General features: G+C 52.2%; 1 protein-coding gene across 2 annotated transcripts in view; it reads right to left on the bottom strand.

The window, feature by feature from the left end:
• Positions 1-4,290: 4,290 nt before the first annotated feature.
• The window catches only part of Mrc2 (mannose receptor, C type 2), a 61,305-nt gene continuing 43,058 nt past the window's right edge, over positions 4,291-22,537 (bottom strand). Inside the window, exons 9-30 of one of the 2 annotated variants that reach the window (XM_006247631.5) lie at positions 21,832-21,939; positions 19,665-19,780; positions 19,145-19,293; positions 17,948-18,165; positions 16,777-16,919; positions 15,516-15,618; positions 15,155-15,293; positions 14,998-15,033; positions 14,634-14,794; positions 14,479-14,546; positions 12,417-12,517; positions 12,003-12,145; positions 9,165-9,279; positions 8,896-9,059; positions 8,655-8,763; positions 8,034-8,272; positions 7,741-7,909; positions 7,501-7,647; positions 7,096-7,215; positions 6,769-6,948; positions 5,746-5,772; positions 4,291-5,638 (exon numbers count right to left, since the gene is read on the bottom strand). In XM_006247631.5, the coding sequence (XP_006247693.1) occupies positions 5,412-5,638; positions 5,746-5,772; positions 6,769-6,948; positions 7,096-7,215; positions 7,501-7,647; positions 7,741-7,909; positions 8,034-8,272; positions 8,655-8,763; positions 8,896-9,059; positions 9,165-9,279; positions 12,003-12,145; positions 12,417-12,517; positions 14,479-14,546; positions 14,634-14,794; positions 14,998-15,033; positions 15,155-15,293; positions 15,516-15,618; positions 16,777-16,919; positions 17,948-18,165; positions 19,145-19,293; positions 19,665-19,780; positions 21,832-21,939 (2,982 nt within the window). In that variant the 3' untranslated portion in view covers positions 4,291-5,411. Of the gene's footprint in view, positions 5,642-5,745; positions 5,773-6,768; positions 6,949-7,095; positions 7,216-7,500; positions 7,648-7,740; positions 7,910-8,033; positions 8,273-8,654; positions 8,764-8,895; positions 9,060-9,164; positions 9,280-12,002; positions 12,146-12,416; positions 12,518-14,478; positions 14,547-14,633; positions 14,795-14,997; positions 15,034-15,154; positions 15,294-15,515; positions 15,619-16,776; positions 16,920-17,947; positions 18,166-19,144; positions 19,294-19,664; positions 19,781-21,831; positions 21,940-22,537 lie in introns of both variants that reach the window. The other variant, NM_001024687.2, reaches the window with a different exon arrangement.

Raw genomic sequence — 22,537 nt, 5'->3', positions numbered from 1 at the left:
TCAGGGACTCAAGTAGCACTCTGAAGTTCATAATATCTTAAGTCTATTGAACAAAGCCATGCACCCAACCCTTGTGCTCTGTGACAGAGAGAAAAGGTAGCATCCTTTACCTTCAGGGCTCTCAGAGCCAAAGGGTGCAGCAAAAGGCCCCTGGAAGGACTGGAGAGATGGCTCAGCAGTTAAGAGCACTGGTTGCTCTTCCAGTGGACCTAGGCTTCAATTCCCAGCACCGCCATGGTGGCTCACAAAAACCTGTAACTCCAGTTCTAGGGGATCCAATTCCCACTTCTGGCTTCCACAAACACTGAGCCTGTGTGTGGTACACAGACATATGCGCAGGCTAAACACCCATACTCACGGCATTAAAAACGATAACAAAAAGCAAAGGAAGAGAGGAGAACAGGGCTTTCGATGGCTTGTGGAGTCCAGAGAGGGGACCTGAGATGGTAGGAGACTGCCAACAGGGAGGGGGTAATTATTTAACATATAAGAGGGAGTAGAGACTACATGGAACTATACGGAATAGTATTTATATAATGCATGTTACATAAGGGGCTTGGACTTGGACACCCTTGGATATAGATAGTAGCAGAATGAACCCACTGGATTAGCAAGGGGAGATTATGTTTAATAATTTGTATGAAGCAGTATGGAGGACACCATACTGCTTCCCCAAATTCCAAGGGAGGAAGGACAGTGCAAATCTGCAGAAGCTAGCAGGGAAGCAGATTGTCAGAGGGCCAGGTGTCTCCTGTCCCTGGCACAGCTGGAAACCCCACAGTGACAAAGGGCCAGGTGTCTCCTGCCACACACACAGCTGGACACCCCACAGTAACAGAGGACCTGGCGTGTCCCCCATTGCACAGCTGGACACTCACGGTAAGAGGGCCATGTGTGTCCCCTTCTCCTGCACTGATAGATACCCACAGTAACAAAGGGTCAACCGTCCACCACCCCATGCACAGCTAGAAACCCACAGTAACTGAAGGCCAGATATCTTCCTCACAGACAGCTAGGCACCCCACAGATCTTAGGGGTGTCTGGAAGTAAGACCATGGATGGAACTAGAAAGGTATCACTGCCTGGGATCCCCAGAAAAGTCACCGGACAACCGATAAATCAGTACTTGTCTCTTTAGAATACATGGCCTTGAACCTTGGTGCCAAGAAAGGCCTGGCAGTTGCTCTCTCCTCTGTCTTGTGTCTGTAATTGCTTGCTTTTCAGACAAGGAAGTGTTAAAGGCAGCCCCACCCCCTCAATGCAATGGAACTGATTCTGAGGGGAGCCAAAGACTGAAGTCAGCCTTTTCCTGGGGCCTCTTGGCAGCACCCTCCTAAAGAAAGTCAGGCCTGCAGGAAGGTCTGGGCACTTTCCTCTCATGCTGGATCCCTCATGGCCCCTCCTCAATCTCTCCGTGTCCTCTTCTCACTCCCCTGAGTGTCTCCTTTCTGCCCTCCCTCACAATGCTGGCTCTTTACCTCAGGTCTGCCAGAGACTCCGGCCCCACTGGTCCAGGCAGCTTGGCCAGGTTTGGGCAGCTCTGTTCCAGGATAGCCATGTGGTGAGGCTGGCTGGCTCCTGGCCCCTGTGGCCTCAGAGAGCTGCCCACTGGGCCAGGTCAGCTCTGCCAGGGTACCTGGGAGGAGGCCATCTCTGACTTGATAGGAGATCAGGAGAATGCTGCTCTCTGGAGAGCCGCCCCGGCTCCTTGTTCATTCATGGATTCATTGAGCTGTCACTGAATATGCAGGTGCCCGAAGCTGGGCCAGGTCAGGCCTGCAAGGGAAGGCTGGGCTCTGTGCCTAGTAGACAGTGCCCTTCACTCAGGCCCGGGACAGGTCTTAGGCCATCTGCCACTCAGCAGGCTCAGCAAAGAACCTGGCACACAGAAGAGATGCTTCGTGGTTACGGAACTGAGCCTCACCAGAGGATAGAAGTCTTTGTCACATGATCTAAAACTAGAACCGGCCTGGAGCCAGGAGGCAAACAGCCAGGCCCAGAGCCTTCTTCCTGACCCTTCAGAGAACTACAAAAGCATTCCCTAACTCCTCACTGGGCAGATGAGCCACCGGCAGGAAGGCTTAGAACATGATCCCTTGGGAGGCCCCAGCCTTAGAGGCTATAGGACAAGCATGCATTGAGTGTGGCCTTTGGCAAGACTCCAGTCACCAGAGAAAGAAGACAAAAATCAAGGTTTGCCGAGTTGGCGCACGCTTGCTCATGAGGGCCTCAGTTTGGGTCCCCAGCACCCACTAAAAAACCCAGGAGCAGCAGCAGACTGTGTTCGTTGATGTGTTTTTTTATAAAAAGATGGGGGAGGGGGTTATGTTCTATGGAGGTGTGGTGAGGTGTAGGGGAAGGGGGTGCTTCTGTGGGCCCATGCTGAGACTTCCCTCCCCCCTGAGGGACCAGCCACATGACGGTGTAGTACAGAATAGAGTTTATTCAGGGCATGGGGAGGGGAGTTAAGAGGGTAGTAAGTAGAGCCAGAGAGAGAGAAGTAGAGTAGTAGAGGCAGCCATGAGCTGGAGAGAGAGGGAATAAGGGAACGGGGAGAGGGTAGGGGCAGGCGACCCAATAGATCTCACAAACTCTGCTTTCACCGCCCTGCTTTCTTCTCTCTCTCAGGGCAGCAGTCAGTGGCATCTCTGCCCTCAGAGCAGCTCCCAGCAGCCGGGGGAGCAACCCTTGAGCCATGGCCAGTGGCTCACAAAGGGGCTATTCTGGCCTCTGTTTGCAGAGCAAATCACTTGAGGGTAAAGTGGGTTAACCATTAAGGTATTGGCGGTCCCTTCCGAGTGCCTGGCCTATCCACCTCCCCTGGGTCTTGTTAGAGCTGCAGAGCAGGAACAGCTAGAGGAGGGTCCCCCCACTCAGGAGTGCGGCTCACAGACTCTCTAGAGTTCTATCTTGGGCGGTTACCACCCTTTCATCCTGTGCATCTGATGCTCCCTGGGCAAATCCAGCCACGGTTCCTCCTGTTTTTGTTTGTTTTCTGTTTTTGTTTTTGTTTTTTGTTTTCCAAAACCCGAATACTGGAAAGAGACTTGGGAAACCATCTGGGCAGGAGGCTCCAGGGTGGATAAGGGTGGGGATGGGCAGGGGAAGGAGAGAGAGCATTCAATGGGTGTCTTTATATATCTTTCTCTATCCTTCAGGCTTTGAACCACATGACTGCATTGCCAATTCAAAACAAGAGAACTAAGGTTTAAGAAGGTCACAGACAGGGCAAACCTGAGAACACACAAGGCCTCTACGCCATCTTCTGAGGACTGAATTATTGCAAGAGCTTCCTCTGTGTGGCCTTCCTGCTTTCACTCCCCCATTTCCCATCCATTGTCTGTGTCCCTTACCCTGGTCACAATGAACTTGTTAGAGGTCAGATCAGCCATTCCCTCTGACAGCATTCTTCACCAACGTCCACTGCGTCACGGCTTCCTGGCCTTCACCCACTCGGCCACACTCTTTTCGTCACCCTGTTGGTCCTGAGACATTAAGGACCCTCCACTCCCACTCTGGTCCAGGTATTCACCTCGCTTGTGCGTGCGCGCACGCGCGCGCGCGCGCACACACACACACACACACACACACACACACACACACACCTCTTTCGAGGCTCAGTCTCCCTTCCCATGGTGAGATCCTCCCCATTCAGTCTGCTCAGTCCTCCCTCACACATTCCACCCCTCTTCTCTGGCATGGTCCTTCCCTTGTTCCTTTAAGTGTCTCCAACTCTCACATCTGCTGAGTCCAAGTGGAGAGGAAGGGGAGAGGTTTCTAGCAGGCAGAACACAGGCATGGCAGGAAGCCTCGGGAGAATGATTCTGAGGAACTGCCCGCTCAGGGCTGGCTGGACAACTCCAGGACCCTCCTCAAAGCCCATGGCAGAAAATAACAGCAGTGGAAGGAGAGAACTGACTTCTGCAAGTTGTCCTCTTGACCTACACACACACACACACACACACACACACACACACACACACACACACAAATGTAATAAAAAAAAACTTTAGAAATAAAGAGTGGCAGTTAGCATTTATGGAGTGCTTACTGCATGCACTCAAAGGCACTTGGCAAGGACATTCACCTAATCCTCCAGCATCCTTCCAACCGCCCCATCCTAGGAGGTGGGTCCTCTACACCCCTATTCAAGCCGATGGGACAGTGAGCTCAGGTGTCCCAGTTTACATGCCTCCAAGAACTCGGAGGCAAAATGGCAGGCTACAGAAACAACCTGGCAGGAGGAACATGGGGGTCAGACTCTGCAAAGGAGGAGGCAGAAACACTGAGTTCTCAAGCCTCTGGAAGGTTTTTTATTTGTTTGCTGTTCTTTTTCTTTTTTTCCTTCTTTTTAAAAAAAGACAAAACAATAATAGCACATTTAGGAAATCAAGAACTACAATAGAAGGTCTGTCTTTGAGTTTTTGTTCACATTGCCCCGCACTGGGACACGGGGACTTGCACTCTCCATCCTGGCTGGGTCTCCCCTCTTGAAAAGGTGCTGAGTGGCTCCAGGAGCTGGGCGCTGGTCACCTGGTTCTGTCCCAGGCTACAGCTTCTCCAGCCTCGCCCTCCCCCACCCCCCACCCCTCTTCCTTCTCTCCAAACCAGAGCCAGAAGCTGGAGACATTAGGGAATTTATTTTGGTCCCCACAGGGGACCAGCAGGAGATGACACCCCCGTGAGTGGATGAGGTGTCTCTCCATCTTTACTCCAGCATACCGGTGCCCTGAGCCACCTAGCTCGGCTCCCTCCTGCCATACCCTAGGTCCATTCCAGCAGGCACAGGAGTGACAGATGCTTGGCCAGCCCCTTCAGCTGACCCCCACCCAGAGGGAGAGAGAGGGGGAGAGAGAGAGAGAGAGAGAGAGAGAGAGAGAGAGAGAGAGAGAGCCCAAATCCCAGGGCCTTGGCTCAGAAGGAGGCACTGGGTGAAAAAAAGGCACGAGGGCAGAGTGAGGAGACAGAGCTGATGTGATGTAGCCCAGTAGGAGGGATGACAGAGAGCCACCCCAAGAGGCGGGGCAGGCTTTCTAGGCCTACAAAGAGGACAGAGTCCTAGGCTGCAGGTCAGCTGGTTTAGGCTCAGGAATCCGGGGAGGAAAAGGCATGAATAAGCTCATGTCCCTTCTCATATTGCCTCCAGTTACCATGGGGGTCCAGGTCCAGGCCCAGGAGAAAGGGGACATGCCCCACTGCCAAGTCTCAGCCTAGCCTCTACGGAAGGTCAGGTACCCCCGCCCATCGCAAGTTAAGCCCCCGGGACCCAGCAGCAACTCCCAAGAGCTGCCATCCAGAGGCCAACTGGATTGGTGGGTGATGGGGACCTGCTGACCCCGGGCCCCAGCCTCCCTAGCTCCAACTCCGGCTCCGGCTCCACCTTGACCACGCCCTTGACCACGCCCTTGGCTCTATTCTTGTTGTTCGTTCATTTCCATGTCAGAAACCAGGATGTTCTTCTCGGTGGCCTCTGCCGGGCCAGAGCGGCTGCTGCGACTGTAGCGAGCCCCCTCAAAAGACCCACGCTCCGCACTCTGTCGGCGCCGGTAGAGGATGAGGGCCCCTGTCAGCAAGGCCAGGAGGAGTAGGACTGCCGCAGTCAGCACCACCACCAGGGCCACCGGGTTCTCAGGAAGCGCTGCTGAGATGGAGGCGGGGAGTTCCCATCAAGCCAGGCCACAGTCATGCCCACAGGGACCGAGGAGCCAGGGAAAGAGCCAGGCCAGGGCTGTTCCCTCCACTCACCTGTTGGCAGGAAGCCGTTCTCCTCCACTGTAGAAGAGGGAAGAGGCAGAGAGTCACAGTCAGTCCTCATAGAAACCATAGTCATCGTTTAAATAAATGCCTGGGAACTGCTTTCCGACGTCACTCTGCAGACCCTCAGAACCTCCCGTGACTCTAGGACCTGGCTATTATTCCTGATTCATATACGAGGAAGGAAGCTGAGGCCATGGAGTTCAAAGACTTGCCTCAGACGGAACAGGTGTGTGTGTGTGTGTGTGTGTGTGTGTGCGCGCGCGCGCGCTTGTAGGTGAGTGCGTTGCATGTGTACATGCAGATACTTGTGAGTGTGCATGTGTGTGGAGGTCAGAGGTCAATGTGTCTTCCTGGATGGCTCTCCACCTTGGTTGTTTTGAGGCAGAGTCTATCACTGAGCCTGCAGCTCATGGACTTAGCTAGACAGGCTGACAAATGAGCTCCAAGGACCCATAAAACATAAACACGTGTGTTCCCTTCTGTTTCTGGATCACAGATGTGGGCACTGAATGTTGGGCTTGTATTGGGGTGCTAGAGATCTGAGCTCAGATCCTCATGCTTGGGGGACTTTGCCAACTGGACCATCTCCCCAGACCCCAGAGTTGTGAAGTGAGTGTACAGGAATTGATCATCTCTTGACTCTAATCACTATAGAATGATGGAGATTGTTGGCCTCTGGGCTTGCTGTGCACTTTGGAAAGTTAAGGCCCTGTGTTTGTTGGATACAAACTAACATACTTGATGCCCTCCCACCCAAAGCAGGTGTCCCTGTATACCATGTAACCTTAGGCCCAGCTGTGCCCCCCCCCCCCCCCGCTGTGCGCCCAGCTGTGAGCCCAGCTGTGGACCCCACTGTGTGTCTAGCTATGTGCCCAGCTGTGAGCCTAGCTGTGGACCCCACTGTGTGTCTAGCTATGTGCCCAGCTGTGAGCCTAGCTGTGGACCCCACTGTGCGTCCAGCTGTGAGTCCAGCTGTGGATTGAGCATGTGCCTTCTGAGATCCTAGCTTACCTCTAGGGAGCTTGCAGACAACTCCCATGGTGACGTTGGTACAAGCACCGGGGCGCCACAGCCCGCTGCTGCTCTGGATCCAGTAGCAGCTGTTGTGGCTTAGCATGCTAGGGCCCAGGCCAGGGGGGCCCCAGTTAGAATAGTTCACAGCTGTATTGTCTTGCCAGACCAGCATGCCTCCTGTGGAAGGAAGCCATTGGGAAGGTGTGGGAAGGGGAACAGGTCGGAGTTTTATAGGTGGGAGAGAGCAGGCATGTTCTCATTAACCTCCATCTCTCTCGCAGCCTGAGTCCTGGTCCCTTCCTTTTCCCCACACAGAGCGCCCACCTTTGGGATTGAAGTTCATGCCCAACCAGGCACCCCGACTCTGGGTTTCAGCGGTCTGCAGGTGCTCCCAGACAAACACATTCTCCATCTCATCAAGAATGGACAGAACTGTCCCACCAGCTGGACACAAAGAAAGCCCATGTCAGAACATGCAGAATCCCCCTTATGGTGATAGAGCTCCTCCCCGCAACCCACCCTCCCATTCACAGCAACCCCAGCCCTCTTCTCTGGCAGCCCAAGGGCAAGATGGTGTGAATCTCGGCACTTGTAGACTGTGGGATTATTTTGCACATGTCTGTGTATTAAAAAGCCAGAGGGAGCTTGAGATAAGTGCCCACAGGCAGAGGTGAAGCTCCTTCTTCGGGTCTCCGAGTCCCGGATCTGGGCTGGCCTTCTCTCACCCACCTCTTTGGCAGCGCTGCAGTGCCTCCTTGTGGCCCAGCAGCAGCTCCGTGTGGAAAGAGTAGCAGTGCTCCCTGAAGGGAATCCAGGACGAGTCAGCCAGGCCCTGAGGACAGCTGCCGCGGTAGCTTATCCTTGGAGGAGGGGGCCCTATTGGAGTGCAGGATTTGAGGATGTAGCCTGAACATCCTCCCTGGACCACCTGCACATGCGCAAGCCTTGGCCGTAGCGAGTGGTACTCACCTCTGCTCACCCCACACACTGCCCCCTGCAGCTTGGTGTCACAGCTGGTGGTGCGCCAGGTTCCATCCACATCCACATAGGCACAGCCCCCTGTGTGCTGGGGCTCCCCGTCTTGCCAGCTCGCATAATTCAGAGGCTCCTCCGAGAGCCAGGAATACCGCCTTGAGCCCTGGGTATTAGGTAGCCATAAGTGAGAAGAAAGGGAACGGATTCTTAAGGTGGAGGGAGGAAAGGAAATCGAGGCAGAAGGTAGGGTGGTGGTAGGGGAGGCAAAATCCTGACCTAGAGCCTACCTCCTCACTGGCCAGCCCGATCCACAGTGGTGCTTGCAGCCCCCGGGCAGCCTGCGTAAGGAAGGCCTGGGTGTAGGGATCAGGCACGTGTGCCAGGCTGGCATTCCGGCTCTCACACAGCAGGAGAGCATCTTTCCAGCGCAGTGGCTTCTGCAGCAGCCGGAAGGTGCGGTTGAGGTAGGAGAGCTCGGTGCCTGGGGCAGGGAGTGCTGCTGCCGGGGATGGGCTCAGCGAGGGGTCTAAGGGGAAAGGGGGCAGGACTCAGTCTAGGCCCCGCCTCCTTTACCCCATTCCCGGGTATGAGACTAAGCCAGGAAAAACCAGACATCAGGCTCACAGCAGGTCTCCACTGGGGATGGGGAAGTCCAGTCACCACCCTTATCAATGAGATTTTTATTGGCCAACAGAGGGAGCTGAAGACGCCGTGATGCTGAACCTTAGGGGTTCTGACCATACACACAGCAGTGAGTCACACAACCTTCCTCCTGACGCCACCTGCCCCCTAAGTGGATGCATGACTCTGAAGGGACCTCTAGGGCCCCTGAAAAGTGGAACAATATTTGGTTCCTTCTGGCCCCGCCCAGAGCAGCTAGCCAGCCCGCGTGCAGCAGCGGCCTGTACCTGTGCCCTTCTGGCAGATGAAGCCGTGCGTCTCCTCTGTGCAGCTCCGATCATCCCAGCGGCCAGTGAAGTGGGCTGAGGGGCTGTGCAGAATCACCGCACAGCTGGTCTGAGGGGAAGAGGCTACTTAGGGGAACCCCAGTGGCTGGCCCATCAAAGGAGAGCTGAGGCTGGAAGAAGGGGGCGATGCAGGGGAGAGGGTAACAGGGACAGAGAAAAGCACGGTGATGTGCGTCCTCACCGGCTTGGTGCCACTGGGAGCAGGGCTGGGTCCAGAGGGCTCTCCTGGTGCCCAATTGGTATAGAGCAGAGGTTCCTGCTCAATCCACTGGAAGTCCCTCTGAGAGCCATGCAGGCCAATCCAGAGGTCAAAGGTCACATTGGGGAGGCTGGCCGTGATGTACGCTACAGTCCCCCAGAAGAAAGGAAAGAGTGATGGGGTGGTCCCTGTTTGCTCTGCTGTAGCCAGTTGTGGGGAGACACCAGAGCCCCCCTGTAGGCTGACCCTACCTTGCTCTAAGGGGTTTGCAATGGTGACCAGCTGGGCTTCTTGCTGTTCACAGGAGAACTGTGCCTCTGACCATTTCACCCTGTCCTGGGGGTCCTGGCCCTGGATTCGGAAACACTGTGGGGCAGGGGATGTAATTGATACCCAGCTCTATGTCCCCGGTCCACATTCCCAGAAGCCCTTGCTGGGTAGCCCTCAGCAGCTGTGTTCAGGCCTTTCATACACAGGGCGTCTGGATCTCCCTGGGCAAAGCCCCACCCTCCCGTCCTGGCACAGAAGTCACACATGCCCAAGCTCTGGTGGTGGTGAGTGGGGAGCTTGGTATTGTTTATTTGAGACCGAGTCTTCTATGTAGCCCAAGCTGGCCTGGAACTCAGAATCTTCTTGCCTCAGCCTCCCCAGTATTGGGATTGCCAGCGTGCACCACCGGTGGCTCGTACTTGAACATGTGCATTAGCTGCAGAGGCCGGAGGACCCTTGCTCTTCAGGTGCTGCTTCCCTTGCTTGGTTTTGCTTTGGTTTGGTTTTGGAGACAAGGTCTCTCATTGGCTTCGGCTCCCTGATTAGGTTAGGCTGGGCGGCCAGTGAATCCCTCTGCCTCTGCTTCCCCAACACTGGGGTTCTAGATGTGGGCTCATGAATGCCTTTTGTTTTGTTTCTGGGAGTTCTGAGGACCATACTCAGGTCTTCATGCTGGTACAGCCAACACTACAGACTGACTGAGCTATCTGTGTGTGTGTGTGTGTGTGTGTGTGTGTGTGTGTGTGCGTGTGTGTGTGTCTGTCTGACTAAGGGCCTTACACATGCTAGGCAAGCACCAATGAGCCAAACCCTTAAGCCCTTCCTACTTTTTGTTTGTTGAGTTTTGTTGTTGATTTGGCTTTTGTTTTGAGAAGTTTCTTCTTGTGGCCCTGGCTGGACTAGTCCCCCACCATCCTCTAGCCTCCCAGGGTCTGAGTTACAAGTATGTACCATCATGCCCAACTTCAAAACACTAGGAGAGACAATTTTCTAAATGTTGTCAAGAGAAAAACAAAAAACAAAACAAAACAAAACAAAAAAACAAACAAAACCTCAGGTGGCAAGAAGGGCTCAGCACTTGCTGCTCCCGGAGAAGATCTGGATTGGGATCTCAGTATCTACACAGCAGCTCACAACCCCTCTGTAACCCTAGTCCTGAGGGCTCTCACAAATACATGCAGACATAAAATACAAAAAAAAAAAAAAAAAAAAAAAAGAAAAAAGAAAAAAAAAGAAAGAAAGAAAAGGAAAAGAATTTTTAAAAATAAACACAGAAAGAAACACAGCATGATTTCACCCACATGTGGAGACAGATAAAGTGCCTACTGGATAAGTGTGAGAACCAGAGTTTGCATCCCTAACACTTATGCTCTAAGTTTGGGGGCTGCTTGTGACGAAAGCACTCAGGAGATAGAGTGTCTAGGGTAAGCCGCTTAGCTAGACTGGCCAAATCAGCAAGCTTTTGGCTTACATGAGAGACCCCACCTCTCTATATAAGACACAGCACCGTTCAGAAAATACTCAAGGTTAACCTCTGGCCACATAAACATGCAAAAATTAACCTCTGCTTGGGCACATAGCTCAGCTGGTAAAGTGTTTGCCTGGCATGCAGATGCTCTAGGTTCTATTCCCAGCATTCCCTGCATGTGGGCCGTCAAAAGTTCAAAGTCGCTCACACCTACATAGTGAGTTCAAGGCTAACCTAGGTTACACAAAACCCTGTCTCAGAAGAGGTGATGGCGGCAGTGCACACCTTTAATGCTAGCATTCATGAGACAGAGGCAGGGGCAGGTGGGTCTTTGTGAGTTCCAGGCCAGCCTGGTCTTCAGACTGAATTCCAGGACAGTCAGGGCTACACAGAGAAACCCTGTCTTGAAAAACCGAAAAGGGGAAAAAAAGAGAGTTGAGAACAGAGTGTTGGTCAGTGGACACCATGGGGCCAGGGGTGGGTTGGCCACTGCGTACGGAAGAACAGTTATGTCCAATCTAGTTGTTCCGTGCTGGTGCGCGGTAAGGTGACCAACCGCACGATAAAATGACCTGTGGTGAGGAAACCGTAGGACAGAACATACTGAGCATTTCACACAGCTAGAAGGAAGGAGTTGGGGTGATTTTCTCTTAAAGCAAGATTATGACTTCCAGAAGACGGATGCATTTACCCTAATTTAAGCATTATACAATGTATCAATTACCAAAGTATCACACAGCACCCCCAAATATCTATCACTTTTGTATTTTTATGTACGGGGGGGGGACCTTAAATGAAAAAGAAATGGATTTTGTATATTGCAGAACAGGAGAATATTCGATCAGATGATCTTATTAAAACTGCGTAAATATTAATTATTGTAATGACCCGTCACGTGGCCCAAACACATTTTCATTCTGCTGAGGGATTTTTAAAGATACTGTTTTTAATCTTTACGTGTTCTCAGTTCTGTTCTCGTGCATATTTGACTCCATGTGATGATAGTCTTGTAGTACAGAAGTAACCACAAATGTTGTCTGCATGCTCATGCATATACACATAAATAACATATTTACACATGCAGATTGGGTACGAATGCCCGATATTTTATTTTATTAATAGAGTTCCTTATCAAAAGGCTTTTGACAACCACTGGTCTAGAAAACTCACGAAAAGTATTTAGGTAACTTCGGTCCCTTGCGAACCAAGTGTCACATACACTGAGCCACCCTTCCAAGGAGCCTCTCTCTCATTGGCACAGACAAAAGGTCAGCTCGGGCACCTGAGGCTTGGCCAATACCCGCTCCTACCCTCTCCTCTGGCTCTCTTTGTGTCCCTTCCCAACCCCTACCTTGTTGAGGAACTGGTTCCAGCCGGAGGGGCAGCCTCCTAGGGTTGACGGTGGCAGGTCGTGAGGCCGAGTCTCTCCAGAGCTATTGCTGCGTTTACAGATGTAGGGCAAGGCTGTATGGCACCTCTGGTCCCCCCAGTCCTCTGTGAAGGGGAAAGAGAACCGTTACCCTAGGGGAGGGCAGGACAGGCAGCACTCTTGGTCCCATGCCCAGAGGATATGGGCTGAGCTCAAGCTCTGTGTCCTTGGAGCCGTGGACCATCTGTTGATCCTTGGATATATATATCCCTTCTTGGATTTGCTCAAAGAGAGAAGAGAGTAGTTCTCCACCCCTCAACCCCCCTACCTATGTATCCCTAACTATAGCCCCTCCTTCATGCTGATAACACCCTCTCTGGCCCTCATTAAACTCACCTTGTCTAGCTGTCATGTACACACACTTCTTGTCCTTGCCAATGGGTCGAGGTTTTCCCGGTGCCCAGGAGACAAAGTTTATAACAGAACCATCTGACCACCTACAGAGTCACAGAACACAGGTTAGGCCTCCTCCATATACAGCACTGGAAGCCAGACAGTAGGAATAGGGCTGAAGGAACACAGAGCCGGAGACCTACAGCCTCTGACCTCTCTCAGATGCCTGAAAACCCTGCAGCTCCTGGATTGGTGGAGACCAATCCCTGGTCTTTCTACCTCAAATGGCCTGGTTGATGTAAGGCATGACTAGAGTCCCCTTGTAGATCAGCATATGCTCTGTCCATGTCCTGGCCAGTTTTGTTTATAATGTGACCCCAGGTATGACAGAAGAGTGCCACCACTATATAGATGCTGGATGATGTAGTAAGGACTTAAAAATTGCTTTTGGGGGCTGGAGAGATGGCTCAGTGGTTAAGAGCACCAACTACTCTTCCAGAGGTCCTGAGTTCAATTCTCAGCAGCCACGTGGTGGCTTGAAACCATCTATAATGGGATCTAATGCCCCCTTCTAGTGTGTCTGAAGACAGCTACAAAGAACTCATGAAATAAAAAATTTCGTCAAACAGAACACTGTGATATCCAGGGGCTTTTTGCTAGGTCTTGTATCTTAAGGACACGGATGCTCTATTTTAGTAGGTCTGACTTTGGGAAATGGTAGTGACATTATGACCTGTCACACCACATGCTCCCAGGGTCTCCAGAGTAGGAAGCAACAACCAGGTGGTCAATAGCAGATACAATAACCAACATAAGCTGGACAGGCTCGTATCTTCTGTAAATAACTTACATGTTATGTAGGCAATAGTATTCTGGAGCAAAAAATTGTACATCTAGTTAGAAAGTAGCACCATTATTGAGGGGCTGGAAAGATGGCTTAGCTGTTAAGAGTGTGTACTAGGGGTTGGGGATTTAGCTCAGTGGTAGAGCACTTGCCTAGCAAGCACAAGGCCCTGGGTTTGGTCCCCAGCTCCGAAAAAAAGAATAAAAAAAAAAAAAGAGTGTGTACTACTCTTCCAGAGGGCTACAGTTCAGTTCCCAGCACACACACGTGGGTGGCTCACAGCCCCTCCAGGGAATCTGGTGTCCTCTGTAGGTATCAGCACACTTGTGTATACACACACACACACACACACACACACACACACACACAAATTTAAAAATCAATAAAAATTAAAAATATGTAAAGAAATCTGGATGGTGGCACACGCCTTTAATCCCAGCATTTAGGAGGCAGAAGCAGGCAGATCTTTGTGAGTTTGAAGCTAGCCTGGTCTACAGGGTGAGTTCCACTGGGACAGAAAAAAATTTTTTTCTTTTTTCAGAGCTGAGGACCGAACCCAGGACCTTGCGCTTGCTAGGCAAGCGCTCTACCACTGAGCTAAATCCCCAACCCCAGAAAAAAATTTTTAAAGGAATACTGCAGTATTGAAGAAATAATACAGTAATGATTAACTTTTAAAAATAAAATAAAGCTAGGTATGGTAACACACACCTTTAATCCCAGCCCCTGGGAAGCAGAGGCAGGGGGATCTCTGTGAGTCCAGGGATAGCCTGGTCTACATAGGTAACCATGGCTATATAGTGAGACCCTGTCTCAAAATAAATAAATACCTAAAATAATAACTGTATTACTATATAACTATATATAACTATATAACCATATATATGTATGTGTGTATGTATATATGTATGTATGTATGTATGCATGTACAAATTGTTGGAGTTTTAAAGTATCTGTTTTGTAGTCCAAGAATCAACCCCAAGGTCTCAAGGATGCCAGGCAAGCGAGACAGGTCTCACTACTGCGACCTTCAGATAAGAAAACGAAGGCCACAAACACATCACTTCATCCTTCAAGGCCGTGCAGCCAGTGAGGAGCAGAGTTGAACTCAAATGCAGGTTTCTCTGTGTGTGGCCAGCTTGGACACTTCTAGCTTGGGGACACAGCCAGCCACTCACACGAGCGCCCGCTCTCACACCTGTCGCGCACTAGTGCTCCCACCTGAAGCGTCCGTCGCTCTCTGAGGTGTGCAGGCCGATCCACCAGTGCTGCTCCTGGTCTGAGGACAACTGGGAAAGGAAGCAGGTAAAGGTTAGCGGCTTCCCTGTGCTTGGCCCCTTCCCAGCACATAACTCCTTGCTGCCTCTCTCGCCCACCTTCTGCATATTTTGCCCCAGGAAGTCCAGTTCTGCCTGGCTGTGAACAGAGGTCAGCTCTGCCTGGAACCACGTACAGATGCGCTGTGCCTGCGCCCACGAGGAGTGGTGCTCAAAAAACTTGTACTCCGCCTCCTGAAAGCGTACCCACTCCAGACGGCCTGTGGGAGCAGCAACAGGGGTGGGAGGAGATACCAGACCACTGGGCAGGCCCTCGTCTTGATCCTCCTTCCACAACCCAGAAAGCAGAGCAGTGCTGTCCAGTGCTAACTAACTGAGTCCCTTTTGGGGTGCAACCCTTGACCTGTTTGGTTTTATTCTGGGCAAAGGTAGAGAAGAGATCGGGTAGCCTGGGGGGCCTCACCTTGCCGACCAATGTCTGGTTCCCGCACATCCACACCTACAGAACAGCAGGGCCAAAAACGTCAGGCAAGAGGGAATCCGGGTCCCCCCAAATTCCTTGCTTCGAAGCCCTTTTCCAGCATCTGTCCCACCCCACCCCACTTACTACCACATCCAACCTCTAGGGATCTTGCAGATCCAGTCAAGTTGTGTCTGGCACTGCATGGCTACCCACTGCAGGGAGGCCAGGTCCAGCACCGCACAGCCTCGGATATTGTCGTCATCGTGCTGGCTCCGGGCAAAATTGTGGTAGGAAAACTGTTAAAGAGGGATGGATGTATGAACAAGTAACCGAGTAGCCCAGGCTGAGCTGAGAACTGCCATGCCGGGCGAGCATTCAGTCCATAACCCGATTACTTTTAACCTACCCACACTGGCCAAAGTCCCTGCCCACGTCAGGCCCAGCTATGCCCCAGCCAGTGCCCACCTCCAACCAAGCCCCACCCACCTCCCTGTCCCGCCTCCTCCACCGCTCCTCACCCCTAGACCGTCGCTCCAGCGCCAGCTGTGACCCTCTCTAGGGTCTCTGCGGTTCAGGCCAATCCAAAACCAGTGCTGCTCATGGTTCTCAGGTTCTGACTCACTTGGGTGAGGACAGGGGACAGAAGAGAAGGGAGGTGAGAGATGCTGGGGATCAAGTGTAGCACCCAGTTGCTGCCAGCTATCTGTTAGGCAGTCCCCAGTGCCGGAAGCTTTAGTCGACACTGCAAACTGATGTCTGAAAGCACTGTAGGGTGTGTGTGTATGTGTGTGTGTGTGTGTGTGTGTGTGTGTGTGTGTGTGTGTGTGTGTGTGTGTTCTCTGAAATTGCCTCCCCTAGAAACAAGGACAGCTGGAGTAAGTGCCCTGGTTAACTCAAAAACCAGTAGCCTGCTTCCCTGGCCCCTTCTGAGATACCTTGTCTGCAGAAGTCTGCATGCTTTTCCTGCTTGGGGAATTTAGGGAGTTTGCTTGGTCATGGGTGTGGGAGAAATTTAAGGATCTGGAGCTCAAAAAATCCTGGATTCGGAACGTGCTTTGTCACTGTGACATCGAACAAACAGCCTAATCCCTGGGTCCAACATGAGAACACTTCGAATGCATGAGGAACAGGGTGCCGGGGGATGTGAACAGCATCCATGTGATGAGATGGAAAAAAAAATGGCGAATACGCGTTGCCGTAGTTACCAGTCACATGATGAAACCCTGACAGCTAGGAGGAAATATCCCTGGAATTAAGATCTCAGGGAGCCTGGTCCACTTGGAATTTTTTTTTTTTAAACTGATAGTAACTGATTACAACGCCATGTGCCATAAATTACAGTCGTCAGCCTCCGTGGCAAAGATAGGATCTGGGCACATCCTCATCGCTTGCCTGAACAGTTTCAGCTTTTCTCCTTCTGTCTCTCAGGATGGTTTACTGAGGGGGCGAGTTCTCCCTACATGCTGAGGGGGTGGGGGTGGTGGACCTGAGATGGGAACTGTGTCTGAAAGGACATCGCTGGCTGCGTGACACTGCTTAGCAACGGGGTTTCCTATAAGTGGGTGGCCCCCATGCCTCCGACGAAGATTCCAGGGGACCATAGCAACTTGAAAGAGACAGGAAGGTTCTGGCATCATTCACAGATGCAGGTCCTTCCAAGCCTCACCTCTGCCCTCTGAGGGCAATGTGAGTGCCCACCTTCTGACAGGACAGAACCCAGCATCTAGCAGCCACGCCTGCCCCCACCCAAGTGCAGGGGCCGCCACACCCACTCAGTACCCAAAGATCTTGTTGAGCATGTTGGCCACAAAATGTTCCTCCTCATAGCTGGCCAGACTCAGCAGCTGGGCCCCCAACTCCCGGCAAACCCCGAGGGCCTCGATCCAACTCTTCTTCTCCTGCAGCCGCTCTGAGCTAAACACCTGCAGGGGCAGAGCCAGATGCCTAAGCTGTGGCCATGGGCCAAAGGGCATCTGCCACTTCCTCAGGCAAAAGACAATTCTATCTCTTCAGACACACCAGATCCCATTACAGATGGTTGTGAGCCACCATGTGGTTGCTGGGATTTGAACTCAGGACCTCTGGAAGAGCAGTCAGTGCTCTTAACCGCTGAGCCATCTTTCCAGTCCGACAATTCTATCTCAGGAAGGTAAGTGACACTGTCAGCTCCTGGCAAGAGCCCCTGATCTCCTCATCCTCAGTTGGGCTCTAATCCCAGCAGAGCCACAACTGACTGAAGACAGGTCCTTTCCCCTGACTTAAGCTTCAGTCTCTATGTGTAAGAAAAGGCCTTGGAAGCCAGGCATTGTGGTAGATACATGCAGACCTAGTACTTGGGAAGTAGAGGCAAAAGGTCAGAAGTTCAAAGTTATCCTCAACTACATAATGAGCCTGAGGCTAGCCTGGGCTACACAAGAGATGACGCTGGACATAGCGGTTTATGCCTGTTACCAGCACTTGGGAGGCTAAGGCAGGACTGCCAAGAGCCGAGGCTAGCCTGGCTTCTACAGAGCAGGATGCTGTCTCAAAAGCAAATATTAAAATTTCAAACAAGAACAAACCTTTGGCTCCCAAGTTTGGTAAATCACCAAGGCCTTACCCAATTCTTTCAAATCCAAACCTCCACTTGGCACCCAGAAGAGGTACTGGGGATAGAAACCGGGGCCTTGCACATGGTGTACTAGAAGATTCTCTTTATCAGGCTACCCAGGAATCCTGAAGAACACTCTGGGGTCTCGCTCCTTCAACTCTTCACACATCTACTAAGCACTTACTACACATCAAGCCTCGGAACACTCCAGACAAATTCTTCATCAGCAAATACTCTAGTCTGCCGTCTAGGCTGGCACTTCAGGGTCATGACGGTCCCCAGGTCCCCCTTATGAACTTCCTCACCGCTCCCGTTTTCCCTCTGCTCCTCTACCCCCAACACGCCAATAGGGTACCCCACCTTATAGCAGTGTCGGAGTTTGGGGTCTGAGACCCAGCCCTGGGGACAGGAGCCAGTGAGGCTGGGTGTGGGGTCTGGGCCAGGCAACTCTGGTGTCACTGGTGTGCCCAGGCTCTGTCGGCAGATGTAGCGAGCCCGGAACGACGTGCAGTTCTTCACCTCCCACAGTCCCATGGCACTGCCCGTGGCCAGAGCCACACAGCCCCCACGTCTGTACCCTGAGAAGGAGAAAGAGCCTGTCTCTACAGGGATGAGTTCTGGAGGCAGGGGTGTCAGCATTCAAACTGGGGGAAGGCATGAGGCAGAGTCCTAGTTCCATGACTACTTACAGTGAGTGGGGAGACTCAGCCTTTCTGAGCCTATCTCATTTTGTATCCCATTAGATTATGGGAAGGTTGAGAACTTATGAGCCAGGCCGTGGTAGCCTGACTTTAATCTCAGCACTCGGGAGTCAGAGGCAGGTGGATCTCTGAGTTCGAGGCCAAACTGTTCTACAGAGTGAGTTTCAGGACAGCCAGGGCCACACAGAGAAACCCAGTCTCAGAAAACAAAAAGCAACAAAGGGGGTTGGGGATTTAGCTCAGTGGTAGAGCGCTTGCCTAGCAAGCGCAAGGCCCTGGGTTCGGTCCCCAGCTCCGGAAACAAAACAAAACAAAACAAAAACAAACAAACAAACAAAAAAGCAACAAAGGAGGAGAAGGAGGAGGACAAGGAGGAGGAGGAGGAAGAAGAGGAGAAGGAGAAGGAAGATGAGGAGGAAAAGGAAGAAGAGGACAAGGAGGAGGAAGGGGGGGGACACTGAAGCTAGCTAGGTGAAGTGGTATACACCTACAATACCAGTATTCAAGGGACTGAGGCAGGAAAATTGCTGCAGAGCCAGCCTGAGCTACTTGAGACTTGAGACTCTTTCTCAAGAAAAAGAAAAAAAGACAATGAACGTGGGAATCGATACTATCAGGCAGTAACTGTAAGTGCTGTGCACACACTGCATATGCGACCTCTTTCCGTAGCTACATACATATTTAAGCCTCACATCAACTCTATAAGGAACGCACCATTAGCCTCATTTCAAGATGAAGAAACTGGGACTCAGAGAAGGCTCAGCTGGCAAGGTCTCACCCTAAGTCCTGACACAGCTCTGGGTCCACCACAGCCTCCCTGCTTCAGTGCCAGACAAACAGGGTGTGAAGGGCTCACCAGGCTGGTCTCGGTTCCAATGGGTATACATGACTTCATCCCCACTGAGCCAACGGAAGGAGCCGGTGCTGTTGAGGTCTTGGAGGGCCGTCCAGAAGTACTCGCCCTCCCAGTTATAGATGAGGCTGCTGACGAAGGCCTGCTCAAACCTTCGGAAACAAGCCAGTCAAGGCGCGACACTTACTAGTGGCTTCCCACAAGCCCTGGACCACGGGGCTGATACTTCAGCCCAGAAGCTCAGGTAGTGTGCACAGCCAGTAATGTGTCCAGGGAACTGGGGATCCAAAGGACTCACACAATAACCAGACTCCCAGTATAGCCCACACTCTTCTTTCTTGGTCCTACAGTCCAAACTTGAACCTATCCCTCTCATACTCTACTCTGGGATCGCTTAACCACAGAGTCTGGAGCACACTCAAAGGTTTGTGCTGAGTCCCTCTGGGCAGATTGCCAGGATATCATCCCACCAGATCAGGGTCATGGGGGAGGACTGGCCAGGACTTCTGTCCACCCTCTCTACCTGTTGGTGATGGTGACCAGCTGAGAGCCATGGTCAGTACACAGACGCCGGGCATCACTGTAGATCACTTGGTCCTCTCCCAGCCAGTAGCAGGATGGGCTATGCCATGTCCAACCCTGGCTCAAGAGAGAGGGCAGAAGAGGGGTTCTGTGGGAGGAAGATCCCACCCTTACCTGCCCATGTTTGGGTAGGGTGACATCAGGATACACCGTTGTGTGTGTGCAGGACATAGGGGACTGACTTGGCACCGGAAAGTAAAGCCTGAACTAAGTTCTGCAACTGGGTACTCTCAGCTCTCCTCACCACACCGACAACTGCTGCATCAGGGGGTGAACGCGGCAGACCTGCCCAAGGCACAGCTCTGAGACGCACGTAGCATTTAAACCAAGAAATACAGGAGCTGGTCATACACCTCAGCGATCAAAACACACTTATAGCAGCATGGACCTTAGGTTCAATCCTCAGTATGGGAAAAAAGAAAGAAAGAAAGAAAGAAAGAAAACAACAAGACAAAAGCAATGGGGCTGGAGAGATGGCTCAGGTGGTAAGGCGCTTGCTCAGCAAGCATGTGGACCCGAGTTCAGATCCCCAGAACCCATGGAAAAAAGGAGGTATGGCGGCGTGTGCTTTTACCCTCAGCATCGAGGAGGAGAAGGCAGGCGGATCCTTGAGGATCTGATGGTCAGCCAACCTAACCTACCGGGGAGACCCAGTCCAATGAGAGACCCTGTCTCATAAGGAGGCCAGCCTCCTGAGGTTGACCTTTGGCCCCAACATGAACACATATACACATGTGCACACACACACACACACACACACACACACACACACACACACACACACTTACCCATAAAGTAAATACATAAAAATAACCGGGTGCTGGCAAGGTGGCCCAACGGGTAAGCACCTTTGCCACACTGATTTGAGTTTGAGCCACAGATCCCAACGGTTAAAGGAGATAAATGACCCCAAAAGTTGTCCTCTGGCCTCTGTGTGCACACACTGACATGTGAAGGCCCCACCCTCGTATGATATACACAAGCATAATAATGACAAAATAAAGAACATTAATAAAAACATAATAATAAGAAATAGCATCTGGCTTGGATACCGGAGCTGAAAAGCTACGGAGAGGTGGAGGACGTAGAGGGAGCTGAGTAGTCCTCAGGACTCTGCAGAGTGGAGTCCGGTAGGATAAGCCTGTAGAGGGAGGGAGGCCAGGGTAGCCCTTCATCAACAAGAGAAGTGGCCACCTTAGGTGCAGAGACAGCTCCAGGAGCCAGGACAAGACAAGTGGTTGTCATGCATCAGGGAGGCCCCCAGATGGCAAGCAGGCCTAGGCAGAGACCCCTGGCTCTCCTAGTGTTTGCTCCTGGACACAGTATCCACACACATACATTCCAGGCCGATCTCCAATCGCCTGTTCACTGCTCACTCCAGGACAGAGCTAAGCCCTGAGCTCACTGACTCCTGGACTCCTCGGCTGGGCCCCTGACAGCCTTCTTCCCTCTCCTGTGGCAAGTGTGATCATGCCTCTTGAGGAGAACTCAGCTGGGGCTGGGCTTTCAAAGGAGTTTAATTCAAAGGGAAGGGATTGAGGCCTGCCACAAGGAGCTGCTGCATAGAAGACCACAAAGGGAGAGTTACAAGCAGCCTCTCCACAACCACTCACTCGCAACTGGGCTAGGCCAAACAGGGTGGAGAAGGCCCGTCACATACTTATCCTCCTTCACAACTCACAGCCTCTCTCCTTTACCCAAAACTCTGCTGGAGCCCCGTGGGTTAAAGGATGAGGAAGGAGAAAGCCTTCTCCATCGAGTGGCCTCTCTCTTCCAGAGGAAACAGCCAAGCACACTCTGTCATCAGACTGGCGCACTGAGGAGAGAGGACTGGGGTGCACAGAGCCAGCCCACTGCACAGCCTACTCCTACCGTGACTAGACCAGGCTTGACCATTTGGCTTCCTTGCACTCGACTGTGGAAAGACTCGGAGTTGGGGTAGGGCCCTCTACTTTCCTCCCAAGGCCCGCCCCCAATATCACTCCCTCAGGAAGGAGCAGTTGAGAAACCAAGAGGACAAGGCATTGAGCTTTCCTCCATCTCTCCTCACCCACCCAGGAAGCCCCTGGGGCTGACCCCACCTTGGGCAGTTTCAAAAACACCCTCACCTTCCGGCAGCCATGGTCCTCCTCTGCAGTGCCCTGGCTCAGTCGGCCTGCCTTCTTGCAGATGGAGGGCAAGGATTGGTTACAGGGACTGTCATTCCAGCGTCCTTCCTAGGACACACAATACAGAAGACTCACCCCAAATCTCTCACTCTCCCCGCAAGTTTTCCAGCCCATTCTCTAGACCAGACCCTGACCCTAAACTTGCTGTGCGATTCCTAGCAACCAGCCTCATTTTCTATGTCCCAGGCTGTTGGATGGAGAGAGAAGAGTGGACTCCACAGGTGGACGAAAGAACCCATTGTGCAGAGGCTGGAGACGTGGGTCAGCAGTTGGGAATACTGGCTGCTCTTCCAGAGGGACCCAGGTTCGATTCCTAGCACCCACAAGATGGCTCACAACATCTACAGCTCCGGTTCTGAGTGGATCCAGTGCCCTCTTCTGACCTCCACAGGCACCGGGCATGAAAGAGGTATGCAGACTTCCATAGAGGTAAAACACCCGTACGCATAAAAAAGAAACTTTAATGCTTGTGAACTGTTTCTGAACCTCTTATCTAGTTACTTTGGGTGGTGGATGATCTTAGGTAATTGAACTGTGAAAACGGAGCCCATAGGCCTTAGACCTGGGACTACTGAAGAGTCAGGGAGAGCAGAGGCTGGTGTGTCCAGACCGGAATCTCAGGTGCTGAAGAGGAACTCGACCCGGG

The sequence above is a fragment of the Rattus norvegicus genome, chromosome 10, assembly GCF_036323735.1.
Source record: "Rattus norvegicus strain BN/NHsdMcwi chromosome 10, GRCr8, whole genome shotgun sequence".
NCBI classification, from domain to species: domain Eukaryota; kingdom Metazoa; phylum Chordata; class Mammalia; order Rodentia; family Muridae; genus Rattus; species Rattus norvegicus.
Note: the sequence above shows the minus strand (reverse complement) of the source record. Positions and strands in the feature narration are given on the sequence as shown.